Here is a 15,951-nt window from a genome sequence, read left to right as displayed (position 1 = left end):
CCCAAACCCCCTCAAACCCCCTCAAAACCCCCCTCAGGACCCCCCAACCCCCTCAGGACCCCCTCAAACCCCCCCTCAGGACCCCCCAAACCCCCTCTGTACCCCCCAAACCCCCTCTGTACCCCCTCAAACGCCCCCCTCAGGACCCCCCAGGACCCCCGGTTCCCTCGGCCGGTTCGTAGTGGCGGCTGAGGTAGACGCTCTGGCGGTCGAAGTCGCTTTGGCGGAGGCAGCGCAGGAGGAAGTGCCCGAGGTCGGGCGCGGAGATGCGCCGCGAGGCGCCGGGGCCGCCGGCGCTGCCCGGGCTCAGCGCGTAGTCCCCGGTCAGCGGCAGCTCCGCTGCGGGGCAGAACGCCATCAGCCCCGGAACCCCCGCCCGCCCAAGCTTTTCCCGGCTTTCCCCGCTTTTTCCCCTTTTTTTCCCGTTTTTTCCCGTTTTTTCCCGTTTTTTTCCCATTTTCCCCCTCGTTTTTACTCATTTTTCCCCATTTTTTGGTCATTTTTCCCCATTTTTTCCCCATTTTTTCCCTTTTTTCCCCATTTTCCCCCAAATTTCCCCCCATTTTCCCCGGTTTTTCCCAATTTTTCCAGTTTTTCCCCATTTCTCCCCATTTTTCCCCCATTTTTCCCCATTTCCCCCCATTTTCCCCGTTTTTTCCCAATTTTTCCAGTTTTCCCACATTTTTCCCCATTTTTCCATTTTTCCCCATATCTCACCATTTTTCCCCCATTTTTCCCCATTTCTCCCCATTTTCCCCGTTTTTTTCCCAATTTTTCCATTTTTCCCCATTTTTCCCCATTTTTCCATTTTTCCCCATATCTCACCATTTTTCCCCCATTTTCCCCCATTTTTCCCCATTTCTCCCCATTTTCCCCGTTTTTTTCCCAATTTTTCCATTTTCCCCATTTTCCCCCATTTTTCCCATTTTTTCCCATTTTCCCGATTTTTCCCCCATTTTCCCCCCAAATTTCCCCACTTTTTCCCAATTTTCCCCCATTTTTCCCCATTTTCCCCCCAAATTTCCCATTTTTCCTATTTTTTCCTTTTTTTCCCCATTTTTCCCCATTTTCCCCCAAATTTCCCCCCATTTTCCCCGTTTTTTCCCAATTTTTCCAGTTTTTCCCCATTTTTCCCAATTTTTCCAGTTTTTCCCCCCATTTTCCCCATTTTCCCACAAATTTTCCCCATTTTCCCCCTTTTTTCCCAATTTTTCCATTTTCCCCCACTTTTTTCCCTTTTCCCCCCATTTTTTCCCCACCTTTTCCCATTTTCCCCCAATTTTCCCCATTTTCCCCCAAATTTCCCCCCATTTTCCCCGTTTTTTCCCAATTTTTCCATTTTTTCTCATTTTTTTCCCATTTTCCCCCATTTTTTCGCCATTTTTCCCCATTTTTTTCCTTTTTTTTCCCCATTTCCCCCCAAATTTCCCCCCATTTTCCCCGGTTTTTCACAATTTTTCCATTTTTCCCCCATTTTTTTCCCATTGTCCCCATTTTTTCCCCATTTTTTCCCCATTTTTCCCCATTTTTACCCCATTTTCCCCATTTTCCCCCAAATTTCCCCCCATTTTCCCCATTTTTTCCCAATTTTTCCATTTTTCCCCATTTTTTCCCATTTCCCCCATTTTCCCCCACTTTTTCCCATTTTCCCCCATTTTCCCCATTTTTCCCCACTTTTCCCCCAAATTTCCCCCATTTTTTCCTATTTTTTCCAATTTTTCCCTTTTTTTGCCCCACTTTTTCCCATTTCCCCCAAATTTCCCCCCATTTTCCCCGTTTTTTCCCAATTTTTCCATTTTTCCCCTTTTTTTCCCCCACTTTTTCCCATTTTCCCCTTCCTTTTCCCCCAAATTTCCCGTTTTCCCCCCAAATTTCCCAATTTTTCCATTTTTTCCCCATTTTTTCCCATTTTCCCCCATTTTTTCCCCACTTTTTCCCATTTTCCCCCATTTTCCCCATTTTCCCCCAAATTTCCCCCCATTTTCCCCGTTTTTTCCCAATTTTTCCTTTTTCCCCCCAATTTTTTCCCATTTTTCCCCAATTTTTCCCCATTTTTCTCAATTTTTCCCCATTTTTCCCCATTTCCCCCCAAATTTCCCCCCTATTTCCCCAATTTTTCCCTATTTTTTTCCCATTTTCCCCCCACTTTTCTCCCCAAATTTCTCCCCATTTTTCCCATTTTTTCCCAATTTTTCCCATTTTTTCCGCTTGTTTTTAGTAATTTTTTCCCTGTTTTTTCCCTGTTTTTAGCCAATTTTTTCCATTTCTTCCCCTTTTTTCCCCAATTTTTTCCCAATTTTTGTCCCAATTTCCCCCTAATTTTTGCCAATTTTTTACCCCAAATCTTCTCCATATTCCCCCAATTTTTCCCCTCGAATTTCCCCAAATATTCCCCAATTTCCCCCCAATTTTTCCCCCAATTTTCCCCCAATTTCTCCCCAATTTTTTTCCCTAATTTCCCCCCCAAATTTTCCCAAAACCGCCGGAATTCCCCCCAAAACGGGGTCGTTACTGGCGATGTGCGGGGGCATGGCGAGCACCCAGCGCAGCGGCGCCGCCCGCAGGATCCACTCCGGGATTTCCCCATTTTCCCCCAAATTTCACCAAATTTTTTTCCCCAATTTTTTCCTAATTTTTGTCCCAATTTCCCCCTAATTTTTGTCCCAATTTCCCCCTAATTTTTGCCAATTTTTTACCCCAAATCTTCTCCATATTTCCCCAAATTTTTCCCTCAAATTTCCCCTAATATTCCCCATTTTCTCTTCCTTTCCCCCCCCCCAATTTTCCCCAATTTTTTTCCCTAATTTCCCCCAAATTTTCCCCCCCAAATTTTCCCAAAACCGCCCAAATTCCCCCCAAAACGGGATCGTTACTGGCGATGTGCGGGGGCATGGCGAGCACCCAGCGCAGCGGCGCCGCCCGCAGGATCCGCTCCGGGATTTCCCCATTTTGCCCCAAATTTCCCCCAAATTTTTTTCCCAAATTTTTTCCCGATTTTTGTCCCAATTTCCCCCTAATTTTTGCCAATTTTTTACCCCAAATCTTCTCCATATTTCCCCAATTTTTCCCCTCGAATTTCCCCAAATATTCCCCATTTTCCCCCTATTTCCCCCCCAATTTCTCCCCAATTTTTTTCCCTAATTTCCCCCAAATCTTCCCCCCCAAATTTTCCCAAAACCGCCGGAATTCCCCCCAAAACAGGGTCATTACTGGCGATGTGCGGGGGCATGGCGAGCACCCAGCGCAGCGGCGCCGCCCGCAGGATCCGCTCCAGGATTTCCCCATTTTCCCCCAAATTTCCCCCAAATTTTTTTCCCCAATTTTTTCCTAATTTTTGTCCCAATTTCCCCCTAATTTTTGCCAATTTTTTACCCCAAAATCTTCTCCATATTTCCCCAAATTTTTCCCTCAAATTTCCCCAAATATTCCCCATTTTCCCCCATTTCCACCCCAATTTTTCCCCCAATTTTCCCCCAATTTTCCCCCAATTTTTTTCCCTAATTTCCCCCAAATTTTCTCCCCCAAATTTTCCCAAAACCGCCCGAATTCCCCCCAAAACGGGGTCGTTACCATCGATATGCGGGGGCATGGCGAGCACCCAGCGCAGCGGCGCCGCCCGCAGGATCCGCTCCGGGATTTCCCCATTTTCCCCCAAATTTCCCCCAAATTTTTTTCCCCAATTTTTTCCCGTTTTTTGTCCCAATTTCCCCCTAATTTTTGCCAATTTTTTACCCCAAAATCTTCTCCAATTTCCCCCAAATTTTTCCCCTGAATTTCCCCAAATATTCCCCGTTTCCCCCCTTTCCCCCCCAATTTTTCCCCCAATTTTCCCCAATTTTCCCCCAATTTTTTTCCCTAATTTCCCCCAAATTTCCCCCCCCAAATTTTCCCAAAACCGCCGGAATTCCCCCCAAAATGGGGTCATTACTGGCGATGTGCGGGGGCATGGCGAGCACCCAGCGCAGCGGCGCCGCCCGCAGGATCCACTCCGGGATTTCCCCATTTTCCCCCAAATTTCACCAAATTTTTTTCCCCAATTTTTTCCCGTTTTTTGTCCCAATTTCCCCCTAATTTTTGTCCCAATTTCCCCCTAATTTTTGCCAATTTTTTACCCCAAATCTTCTCCATATTTCCCCAAATTTTTCCCTCAAATTTCCCCTATTATTCCCCATTTTCCCCCTATTTCCCCCCCAATTTTTCCCCCAATTTTTTTCCCTAATTTCCCCCAAATTTTCTCCCCCAAATTTTCCCAAAACCGCCCGAATTCCCCCCAAAACGGGGTCGTTACTGGCGATGTGCGGGGGCATGGCGAGCACCCAGCGCAGCGGCGCCGCCCGCAGGATCCACTCCGGGATTTCCCCATTTTCCCCCAAATTTCACCAAATTTTTTTCCCCAATTTTTTCCTAATTTTTGTCCCAATTTCCCCCTAATTTTTGTCCCAATTTCCCCCTAATTTTTGTCCCAATTTCCCCCTAATTTTTGCCAATTTTTTACCCCAAATCTTCTCCATATTTCCCCAAATTTTTCCCTCAAATTTCCCCAAATATTCCCCATTTTCCCCCCTATTTCCCCCCCAATTTTTCCCCAATTTTCCCCCAATTTTTTTCCCTAATTTCCCCCAAATCTTCCCCCCCAAATTTTCCCAAAACCGCCGGAATTCCCCCCAAAACAGGGTCATTACAAGCGATATGCGGGGGCATGGCGAGCACCCAGCGCAGCGGCGCCGCCCGCAGGATCCGCTCCGGGATTTCCCCATTTTCCCCCAAATTTCACCAAATTTTTTTCCCCAATTTTTTCCCGTTTTTTTGTCCCAATTTCCCCCTAATTTTTGTCCCAATTTCCCCCTAATTTTTGCCAATTTTTTACCCCAAAATCTTCTCCAATTTCCCCCAAATTTTTCCCTCATATTTCCCCTAATATTCCCCATTTTCCCCCTATTTCCCCCCCAATTTTTCCCCAATTTTTTTCCCTAATTTCCCCTAAATCTTCTCCCCCAAATTTTCCCAAAACCGCCGGAATTCCCCCCAAAACGGGGTCGTTACTGGCGATGTGCGGGGGCATGGCGAGCACCCAGCGCAGCGGCGCTGCCCGCAGGATCCGCTCCGGGATTTCCCCATTTTCCCCCAAATTTCACCAAATTTTTTTCCCCAATTTTTTCCCGTTTTTTGTCCCAATTTCCCCCTAATTTTTGTCCCAATTTCCCCTAATTTTTGCCAATTTTTTACCCCAAATCTTCTCCAATTTCCCCCAAATTTTTCCCCACAAATTTCCCCAAATATTCCCCATTTCCCCCCCTTTCCCCCCCAATTTCCCCCCCAAATTTCCCCCAATTTTCCCCCAATTTTTTTCCCTAATTTCCCCCAAATCTTCCCCCCCAAATTTTCCCAAAACCGCCGGAATTCCCCCCAAAACAGGGTCGTTACGGGCGATGTGCGGGGGCATGGCGAGCACCCAGCGCAGCGGCGCCGCCCGCAGGATCCGCTCCATGCGCCGGTGCTCCTCGGTCACCGCCCGCAGCCGCTCCGGGACCCGCTCCGGCTCCCACAGCAGGAACGCTGCGCCCAGGGGGTTAGCGACCCCTCCCCGAAATTTTGGGGACCCCCGCCCCAAATTTTGGGGGGATTTGGGGACCCCTCCCCAGATTTTGGGGGGATTTGGGGGGTTCTGGGGGGATACGCTGCGGCTCCCACAGCAGGAACGCTGCGCCCAAGGGGTTTAGCGACCCCTCCCCAAAATTTTGGGAGGTTTAGGGACCCCTCCCCAAAATTTTAGGGACCCCAGCCCCAAATTTTGGGGGGATTTGGGGACCCCTCCCCAAATTTTGGGGGGTTTTGGGGGAATTTTTAGGGGGATTCCGGGGGGATACGCTCCGGCTCCCACAGCAGGAACGCTGCGCCCAGGGGGTTAGCGACCCCTCCCCGAAATTTCGGGGACCCCCGCCCCAAATTTTGGGGGGATTTGGGGACCCCTCCCCAAATTTTGGGGGGATTTGGGGGAGGTTTCGTCTGGTTTGGGGAGGAAGCGCTCCGGCTCCCACAGCAGGAACGCTGCGCCCAGGGGGTTTAGCGACCCCTCCCCGAAATTTTGGGGACCCCCGCCCCAAATTTTGGGGGGATTTGGGGACCCCTCCCCAAATTTTGGGGGGATTTGGGGGAATTTTTAGGGGGATTCTGGGGGGATACGCTGCGGCTCCCACAGCAGGAACGCTGCGCCCACGGGGTTAGCGACCCCTCCCCGAAATTTTGGGGACCCCCTCCCCAAATTTTGGGGGGATTTGGGGACCCCTCCCCAAATTTTGGGGGGATTTGGGGGAATTTTTAGGGGGATTCTGGGGGGATACGCTGCGGCTCCCACAGCAGGAACGCTGCGCCCAGGGGGGTTAGCGACCCCTCCCCAAAATTTTAGGGACCCCAGCCCCAAATTTTGGGGGGATTTGGGGACCCCTCCCCAAATTTTGGGGGTTTTGGGAAGGTCCTGAGGGGTTTGGGGGGATTTTTTGGGATTTTTTTGGGAATTTTTGGGGGGATTTTGGGGGATTTTGGAGGGGGATTTTTTGGCATTTTTGGGGGATTTTTTGGCATTTTTTGGGGAATTTTGTGGGATTTTTGGGGAATTTTGTGGGATTTTTGGGGGGATTTTTTGGGAATTTTCGCGAGAACTTTTTGGGGTGGATTTGGGGAATTTTGGGGGGATTTTGGGAAGGATTTGGGGGATTTTTTGGGGATTTTTTGGGGGGGTTTTTTGGGATTTTTTGGAGATTTTTTTGGGATGACTTTGGGAATATTTTTGGGAATTTTTTGGGAATTCTGGGGCTCTCACCGGACAGACACGCCACCACCTTGGGCACCCCGTGCTCCACCAGGGCCTCCACGATGGTTCTGGTGGCGTCCGACATCACCGTGGTGGGGCCTGGGAATTTTGGGAATTTTGGGAATTTTTGGGATGGTTTTGGGGGCCCTTCTCCCTTTTTCCCATTTTCCCTCTTTTTTCCCCATTTATTCCCAATTCCCCCCCTTTTTCCCCCCCATTTATTCCCAATTTCCTCCCCTTTTTTCCCCATTTATTCCAAATTTTCCCCCATTTTTTCCCATTTATTCCCAATTTCCCCCTTTTTTTTCCCATTTATTCCAAATTTTCCCCCATTTTTTCCCATTTATTCCAAATTTTTCCCCATTTTTTTCCCATTTATTACAAATTTTCCCCCCTTTTTTCCCATTTATTCCAAATTTTCCCCCATTTTTTCCCATTTATTCCCAAATTTTTTCCCCCTTTTTTCCCAATCTTCCCATTTTCCCCATTTTTGTCCCATTTTCCCCAATTTCCCCCATTTTTCCCCATTTCCCCCCATTTTTCCCATTTTTTCCCCATTTCCCCACATTTTTCCCATTCTTCCCATTTTTCCCCCATTTCCCCCCATTTTTCCCATTCTTCCCATTTTTTCCCCATTTCCCCCCATTTTTTCCCAATTTTTCCCTTTTTTTCCCCATTTTTTCTCAAATTTCCCCATTTTTCCCCATTTTTTCCCCATTTTTTCCCTTCGGGGGCAGGAGGGGGAAGGGGGGGGAGGGTCCCCAAAATGGGGTCAAAGGTCAGTGGGGGAGGGAGGGGTGGGGTGGGGAGGGTCAGGATGAATTGGGGAGGGGTCCCGGGGGTGGGGAGGGGTCCCGGGGGTGGGGAGGGGTCCCAGGGGTGGGGAGGGGTCCCGATGAATTGGGGAGGGTCAGGATGAATTGGGGAGGGGTCCCGGGGGTGGGGAGGGGTCCCGGGGGTGGGGAGGGGTCCGGGTGAATTGGGGAGGGGTCCCGGGGGTGGTGGGGGAGTACCGAGGTCGTTCCCCGTTCCCAGCAGGATCAGCGCCCCCTCCTGGCCGCGCACGGCCCGCGGGTGGGGGAGGGGTCCGGGTGAATTGGGGAGGGTCAGGATGAATTGGGGAGGGGTCCCGGGGGTGGTGGGGGAGTACCGAGGTCGTTCCCCGTGCCCAGCAGGATCAGCGCCCCCTCCTGGCCGCGCACGGCCCGCGGGTGGGGAGGGTCCGGGTGAATTGGGGAGGGGTCCCAGGGGTGGGGAGGGGTCCCGGGGGTGGGGAGGGGTCCCGGTGAATTGGGGAGGGGTCCGGGTGAACTGGGGAGGGGTCCCGGGGTGGTGGGGGAGTACCGAGGTCGTTCCCCGTGCCCAGCAGGATCAGCGCCCCCTCCTGGCCGCGCACGGCCTCGCCCACGGCCCGCGGGTGGGGAGGGTCCGGGTGAATTGGGGAGGGGTCCCAGGGGTGGGGAGGGTCAGGATGAATTGGGGAGGGGTCCCAGGGGTGGGGAGGGGTCCCGGGTTGGGGAGGGGTCCGGGTGAATTGGGGAGGGGTCCCAGGGGTGGGGAGGGGTCCCGGGGGTGGGGAGGGGTCCGGGTGAATTGGGGAGGGGTCCCGGTGAATTGGGGAGGGTCAGGATGAATTGGGGAGGGGTCCCGGGGGTGGGGAGGGGTCCCGGTGAATTGGGGAGGGGTCCCGGGGGTAGGGAGGGGTCCGGGTGAATTGGGGAGGGTCAGGATGAATTGGGGAGGGGTCCCAGGGGTGGTGGGGGAGTACCGAGGTCGTTCCCCGTTCCCAGCAGGATCAGCGCCCCCTCCTGGCCGCGCACGGCCTCGCCCACGGCCCGCGGGTGGGGGAGGGTCCGGGTGAATTGGGGAGGGGTCCCGGTGAATTGGGGAGGGGTCCCGGGGGTGGGGAGGGGTCCTGGTGAATTGGGGAGGGGTCCGGGTGAATTGGGGAGGGGTCCCAGGGGTGGTGGGGGAGTACCGAGGTCATTCCCCGTTCCCAGCAGGATCAGCGCCCCCTCCTGGCCGCGCACGGCCCGCGGGTGGGGGAGGGTCCGGGTGAATTGGGGAGGGGTCCCGGTGAATTGGGGAGGGGTCCCGGGGGTGGGGGAGTACCGAGGTCGTTCCCGGTGCCCAGCAGGATCAGCGCCCCCTCCTGGCCGCGCACGGCCTCGCCCACGGCCCGCGGGTGGGGAGGGGTCCCAGGGGTGGGGAGGGGTCCGGGTGAATTGGGGAGGGGTCCCAGGGGTGGGGAGGGGTCCCGGGGGTGGTGGGGGAGTACCGAGGTCGTTCCCGGTTCCCAGCAGGATCAGCGCCCCCTCCTGGCCGCGCACGGCCTCGCCCACGGCCCGCGGGTGGGGAGGGTCCGGGTGAATTGGGGAGGGGTCCCAGGGGTGGGGAGGGTCAGGATGAATTGGGGAGGGGTCCCAGGGGTGGGGAGGGGTCCCGGGTTGGGGAGGGGTCCGGGTGAATTGGGGAGGGGTCCCAGGGGTGGGGAGGGGTCCCGGGGGTGGGGAGGGGTCCGGGTGAATTGGGGAGGGGTCCCGGTGAATTGGGGAGGGTCAGGATGAATTGGGGAGGGGTCCCGGGGGTGGGGAGGGGTCCCGGTGAATTGGGGAGGGGTCCCGGGGGTAGGGAGGGGTCCGGGTGAATTGGGGAGGGTCAGGATGAATTGGGGAGGGGTCCCAGGGGTGGTGGGGGAGTACCGAGGTCGTTCCCCGTTCCCAGCAGGATCAGCGCCCCCTCCTGGCCGCGCACGGCCTCGCCCACGGCCCGCGGGTGGGGGAGGGTCCGGGTGAATTGGGGAGGGGTCCCGGTGAATTGGGGAGGGGTCCCGGGGGTGGGGAGGGGTCCTGGTGAATTGGGGAGGGGTCCGGGTGAATTGGGGAGGGGTCCCAGGGGTGGTGGGGGAGTACCGAGGTCATTCCCCGTTCCCAGCAGGATCAGCGCCCCCTCCTGGCCGCGCACGGCCCGCGGGTGGGGGAGGGTCCGGGTGAATTGGGGAGGGGTCCCGGTGAATTGGGGAGGGGTCCCGGGGGTGGGGGAGTACCGAGGTCGTTCCCGGTGCCCAGCAGGATCAGCGCCCCCTCCTGGCCGCGCACGGCCTCGCCCACGGCCCGCGGGTGGGGAGGGGTCCCAGGGGTGGGGAGGGGTCCGGGTGAATTGGGGAGGGGTCCCAGGGGTGGGGAGGGGTCCCGGGGGTGGTGGGGGAGTACCGAGGTCGTTCCCGGTTCCCAGCAGGATCAGCGCCCCCTCCTGGCCGCGCACGGCCTCGCCCACGGCCCGCGGGTGGGGAGGGTCCGGGTGAATTGGGGAGGGGTCCCGGGGGTGGGGAGGGGTCCCGGGGAATTGGGGAGGGTCAGGATGAATTGGGGAGGGGTCCCGGGGGGGGTGGGGGAGTACCGAGGTCGTTCCCCGTTCCCAGCAGGATCAGCGCCCCCTCCTGGCCGCGCACGGCCTCGCCCACGGCCCGCGGGTCCCGCGCGTCCCCCACGACCACCCGCGCGGGGGAGGGGCCGGGGGGCAGCCGAGAGGGGTCCCGGACCAGCGCGGTCACCTCGAAACCTGCGGGACCCCCAAAGGGCAGCGACGGGACCCGGATTGGCACCCGGCACCCCGAAAATCGCAGCCGGCACCCCGAAAATCGCAGCCGGCACCCCGAAAAACCCCGCACCCCGAGGTCCTGACAGGGACCCCCAAATTCCCTTCAGGAACCCCCTAAAATACCCCAAAAATCACACACGGCACCCCAAAAATCACAGCCGGCACCCCAAAAATCACAGCCGGCACCCCAAAAATCACAGCCGGCACCCCAAAAATCCCCGCACCCCGAGGTCCTGACAGGGACTGACAGGGACCCCCAAATTCCCTTCAGGACACCCCAAAAATCGCAGCCGGCACCCCAAAAATCCCCGCACCCCGAGGTCCTGACAGGGACCCCCAAATTCCCTTAAGAAAACCCCTAAAATACCCCAAAAATCACAGCCGGCACCCCAAAAACCCCCAATTCCTGACAGGGACACCCCAAAAATGTCACACGGCACCCCAAAATTCCCCAGGACACCCCAAAAATCCCCGCACCCCGAGGTCCTGACAGGGACACCCCAAAATTACACACGGCACCCCGAAAATCACAGCCGGCACCCCGAAAATCCCCACACCCCCAATTCCTAGCAGGGCACCCCAAATTCCCTTCAGGACACCCCAAAAATATCACCCGGCACCCCAAAAATCCGCGCACCCACAATTCCACCCAGGAATCCCCAAATTGCCACACGGCACCCCAAAAATCACACCCGGCACCCCAAAAATATCCACACCCCGAGGTCCTGACAGGGACCCCCAAATTCCCTTCAGGACACCCCAAAAATCCCCCCAAAATCACACACGGCACCCCTAAAATCCCCACATCCTGAGGTCCTGACAGGGACCCCCAAATTCCCTTCAGGAACCCCCTAAAATACCCCAAAAATCACAGCCGGCACCCCAAAAATCACAGCCGGCACCCCGAAAATCGCAGCCGGCACCCCAAAAATCCCCGCACCCCGAGATCCTGACAGGGACACCCCAAAAATGTCACACGGCACCCCAAAATTCCCCAGGACACCCCAAAAATCTCCATACCCCGAGGTCCTGACAGGGACCCCCAAATTCCCTTCAGGACACCCCAAAAATCACAGCCGGCACCCCAAAAATCCCCGCACCCCGAGGTCCTGACAGGGACCCCCAAATTCCCTTCAGGAACCCCCTAAAATACCCCAAAAATCGCACCGGCACCCCAAAAATCACACACGGCACCCCGAAAATCCCCGCACCCCGAATCCCTGACAGGGACCCCCAAATTCCCTTCAGGACACCCCAAAAATCACAGCCGGCACCCCAAAAATCCCCGCACCCCCAATTCCTGACAGGGACCCCCAAATTCCCTTCAGGACACCCCAAAAATATCGCAGCCGGCACCCCAAAAATCCCCGCACCCCGAGGTCCTGACAGGAACACCCCAAAAATGTCACACGGCACCCCAAAATTCCCCAGGACACCCCAAAAATCTCCATACCCCGAGGTCCTGACAGGGACACCCCAAATTCCCTTCAGGACACCCCAAAAATCCCCCAAAAATCACACCCGGCACCCCGAAAATAACACCCGGCACCCCAAAAATCCCCGCACCCCGAGGTCCTGACAGGAACCCCGAAATTCCCTTCAGGAACCCCCTAAAATACCCCAAAAATCGCAGCCGGCGCCCCAAAAATCTCCATACTCCGGGGTCCTGACAGGGCACCCCAAATTCCCTTCAGGACACCCCAAAAATCCCCCCAAAATCACACCCGGCACCCCAAAAATGTCGCCCGGCACCCCAAAAATCCCCGCACCCCGAGGTCCTGACAGGGACACCCCAAATTCCCTCCAGGACACCCCAAAAATCCCCCAAAAATCACAGCCGGCACCCCTAAAATCCCCACACCCCCAATTCCTGACAGGGACACCCCAAAAGTACACACGGCACCCCAAATTCCAGTCAGGGACACCCCAAAAATCCCCACACCCCCGAGTTCCTGACAGGAACCCCCAAATTCCCTCCAGGACCCCCAAAATCCCTCCCAGCACCCCAAAATCCTCTCCAGGACCCCCAAAAATCTTCCCAGACCCCCAAAACCTCCCCAGGACCCCCCAAAAAACCCCCAAGACTTTATCAGCCCCCCCCAAAAACCCTCCTGGCCCCCCAAAATCCCTTCCAGGACCCCCCCAAACCCCCCCAGAACCCCCCAAAATCCCCCTCAGGATCCCCAAAATCCCCTCAGGACCCCCCAAAATCCTCCCAGAACCCCCCAAAATCCCCCTCAGGATCCCCAAAATCCCCTCAGGACCCCCCAAAATCCTCCCAGAACCCCCCAAAATCCCCCTCAGGATCCCCCAAAATTCCTTCCAGGACCCCCCAAAATCCTCCCAGAACCCCCCAAAATCCCCCTCAGGATCCCCCAAAATTCCTTCCAGGACCCCCAAAATCCCCTCCGGACCCCCAAAAACCCCTCCAGGACCCCCAAAACCTTCCAGGAACCCCCAAATCCCCTCCAGGACCCCCCAAAACCCCCCCCAGGACCCCCAAAATCCCCTCACAGCCCCCCAAAATCCCTCCCAGCACCCAAAATCCCCCTCAGGACCCCCCAAACCCCCCCAGAACCCCCAAAATCCCACCCTGGACCCCAAAATCCCCCCCAGGACCCCCCAAAACTTCCCAGGACCCCCAAAATCCCACCCTGGACCCCAAAATCCCCCCCAGGACCCCCCAAAATTTCCCAGGACCCCCAAAACCCCCCTCGGGATCCCCCCAAAACCCCCCCAAGGCGTTATCAGCCCCCCCAAATCCCTCCCGGCCCCCCCAAACTCCACCCAGGGCGTTATCAGCCCCCCCAAATTCCCTCTCAGCCCCCCAAAATCCCCTCCCAGCCTCCCCCCAGGGCGTTATCAGCCCCCCAAATTCCCTCCCAGCCCCCCAAAATCCCCCCCAGGGCTTTATCAGCCCCCCCAAACCCCCCCCGCCCCCCCAGATAAGCCTTATCAGCCCCCCCAAATCCCCCGCGCCCCAAAACCGTCGGAATTTCCCCCAAAACCCAGGGAACCCCAAATTCTCAAGGATCCCGAATTCCCAGGGAACCCCAAAACCCAGGAACCCCAAATTCCCCCGGGACCCCCAAAACTCTTCAATTCCCAGGGAACCCCGAATTCCCAGGGAACCCCAAATTTCCCAGCGACCCCAAATTTTTGATACTCCCCAAATTCCCAGGGAACCCCAAAATTCAGGGACCCCAAATTCCCCAGGGACCCCAAAAACTCTTCAATTCCCAGGGAACCCCAAATTCCCAAGGACCCCAAATTTCTGGGACTCCCCAAATTCCAGGGAACCCCAAATTTCTGGGAACCCCAAAACTCAAGGACCCCCAAAGTCCCTCAATTTCCAGGGAACCCCAAATTTTTGGGACTCCCTAAATTCCCAGTGAACCCCCAAACTCAGGGAACCCCAAATTCCAGGGAACCCCAAATTTCTGTGAACCCCCAAATTCCCAGCAACCCCCAAATTTTTGGGACCCCCAAATTCCCAGCGACCCCCAAATTTTTGGGACCCCCAAATTCCCAGGGACCCCTAAATTTTTGGGACTCCCCAAATTCCCAGGGAACCCCAAATTTTTGGGACTCCCCCAATTCCAGGGAACCCTAAAACTCAGGGAACCCCAAATTTCCCAGGGAACCCCAAATTTCCGGAGACCCCAAATTTCTGGGAACCCCAAAACTCAAGGACCCCCAAAGTCCCTCAATTTCCAGGGAACCCCAAATTTTTGGGACTCCCCAAATTCCCAGTGAACCCCAAAACTCAGGGAACCCCAAATTCCCTAGAGAATCCCAAATTTCTGGGACTCCCCAATGCCCCAGGGACCCCAAAATTTTGGGAACCCCAAATTCCAGGGAACCCCAAAACCCAGGGAACCCCAAATTCTCCAGGGACCCCAATTCTGCCTCATTTCGGGGTCCCCCTATTCCCATTTTTGGGGTCCCCATCCCCATTTTTGGGGTCCCGTTCCCATTTTTGGGCTCCCCATTCCCATTTTTGGGGTCCCCATCCCCATTTTTGGGGTCCCATTCCCATTTTGGGTCCCCATCCCCGTTTTTGGGGTCCCATCCCCGTTTTTGGGGTGCAATTCCCATTTTTGGGGTCCCATTCCCATTTTCGGGGTCCCATCCCCGTTTTTGGGGTGCAATTCCCGGTTTTTGGGGTCCCATTCCCATTTTTGGGGTCCCATTCCCATTTTCGGGGTCCCATCCCCGTTTTTGGGGTCCCATCCCCGTTTTTGGGGTGCAATTCCCGGTTTTGGGGTCCCATTCCCATTTTTAGGGTCCCATCCCCGTTTTTGGGGTCCCATCCCCGTTTTTGGGGTCCCATTCCCATTTTCGGGGTCCCATCCCCGTTTTTGGGGTGCAATTCCCGGTTTTGGGGGTCCCATCCCCGTTTTTGGGGTGCAATTCCCGGTTTTGGGGGTCCCATCCCCGTTTTTGGGGTCCCATCCCCGTTTTTGGGGTCCCATTCCCATTTTTGGGGTCCCATTCCCATTTTCGGGGTCCCATCCCCGTTTTTGGGGTGCAATTCCCGGTTTTGGGGGTCCCATCCCCATTTTCGGGGTCCCATCCCCGTTTTTGGGGTGCAATTCCCGGTTTTTGGGGTCCCATCCCCGTTTTTGGGGTGCAATTCCCGGTTTTTGGGGTCCGTACCCTGCTCCAGCGCCAGCTGCAGCGTCACCCGCCCGGTCCTGCCGGTGGCTCCGAAGATCACGATCTTCATCCCCGGCGCCGTGACCCCAACCGGACCGAACCGGACCGAACCGGGACCGAACCGGACCCAACCGGGACTGAACCGGACCGAACCGGACCGAACCGGGACCGAACCGGGACCGAACCGGACCGAACCGGGACCGAACCGGACCGAACCGGGACCAAAACCGAGACACGAAACCGGGATTGGGATCGGGATCGGGACCGGGAGCAGGACCCGGATCGGGACCGAGACCTGGACCGGGATCGAGACTCGAACCGGGATCAGGTTCGGAACCGGGATCGGCTCCGGGGAGTTTTGGCTGCGGGACTGGGCGGGACTGGGAGGGAACTGGGAGGGACTGGGAGGGACTGGGAGGGACTGGGATGAACTGGGAGGGACTGGGATGAACTGGGAGGGACTGGGAGGGACTGGGAGGGAACTGGGAGGGAACTGGGGGGACTGGGAGGGACTGGGAGGGAACTGGGATGGACTGGGATGAACTGGGAGGGACTGGGAGGGACTGGGAGGGACTGGGAGGGAACTGGGATGAACTGGGATGAACTGGGAGGGACTGGGAGAGACTGGGAGGGGACTGGGAGGGAACTGGGATGGACTGGGAGGGAACTGGGAGAGACTGGGAGGGAACTGGGAGGGACTGGGAGGGACTGGGAGGGAACTGGGAGGGGACTGGGATGGACTGGGAGGGACTGGGAGGGAACTGGGAGGGAACTGAGAGGGACTGGGAGGGGACTGGGAGGGAACTGGGATAGACTGGGAGGGACTGGGAGGGACTGGGAGGGGACTGGGAGGGAACTGGGATAGACTGGGAGGGACTGGG

The 15,951-nt window shown here is 56.4% G+C and overlaps 1 protein-coding gene across 2 annotated transcripts; it reads right to left on the bottom strand.

The window, feature by feature from the left end:
• Window positions 1–78: 78 nt before the first annotated feature.
• On the bottom strand, window positions 79–15,436 carry BLVRB (biliverdin reductase B). Of its 2 annotated transcripts, XM_085564719.1 has the most exons (6): window positions 15,217–15,436; window positions 15,071–15,184; window positions 10,211–10,372; window positions 6,821–6,910; window positions 5,425–5,556; window positions 79–339 (listed from the first exon to the last, which is right to left on the bottom strand). In XM_085564719.1, the coding sequence occupies exons 2-6, from the start codon at window positions 15,138–15,140 to the stop codon at window positions 140–142; spliced, it is 654 nt and encodes a 217-aa protein (XP_085420845.1). In that variant the 5' UTR covers window positions 15,141–15,184; window positions 15,217–15,436; the 3' UTR covers window positions 79–139. The 2 variants fall into 2 exon arrangements, with proteins under 2 accessions (XP_085420845.1, XP_077645236.2); XM_077789110.2 differs by having other exon boundaries at window positions 80–339; window positions 15,071–15,435.
• Window positions 15,437–15,951: the final 515 nt, after the last annotated feature.

The sequence above is a fragment of the Lonchura striata genome, chromosome 34 (genome assembly GCF_050655825.1).
Source record: "Lonchura striata isolate lonStrDom1 chromosome 34, ASM5065582v1, whole genome shotgun sequence".
Taxonomy (NCBI): Eukaryota; Metazoa; Chordata; class Aves; order Passeriformes; family Estrildidae; genus Lonchura; species Lonchura striata.
Note: the sequence above shows the minus strand (reverse complement) of the source record. Positions and strands in the feature narration are given on the sequence as shown.

Excerpts from the sequence above, each read along its gene's own strand:
- BLVRB (XM_085564719.1), bottom strand. The coding sequence starts at position 15,140 with ATGAAGATCGTGATCTTCGGAGCCACCGGCAGGACCGGGCGGGTGACG. Across the intron at positions 10,373-15,070 it reads GCAGCTGGCGCTGGAGCAGG|GTTTCGAGGTGACCGCGCTG; the intron begins GTACGGACCCCA and ends GGGGTCCCGCAG. Across the intron at positions 340-5,424 it reads CATGCCCCCGCACATCGCCC|CGGAGCTGCCGCTGACCGGG; the intron begins GTAACGACCCTG and ends TCTGCCCCGCAG.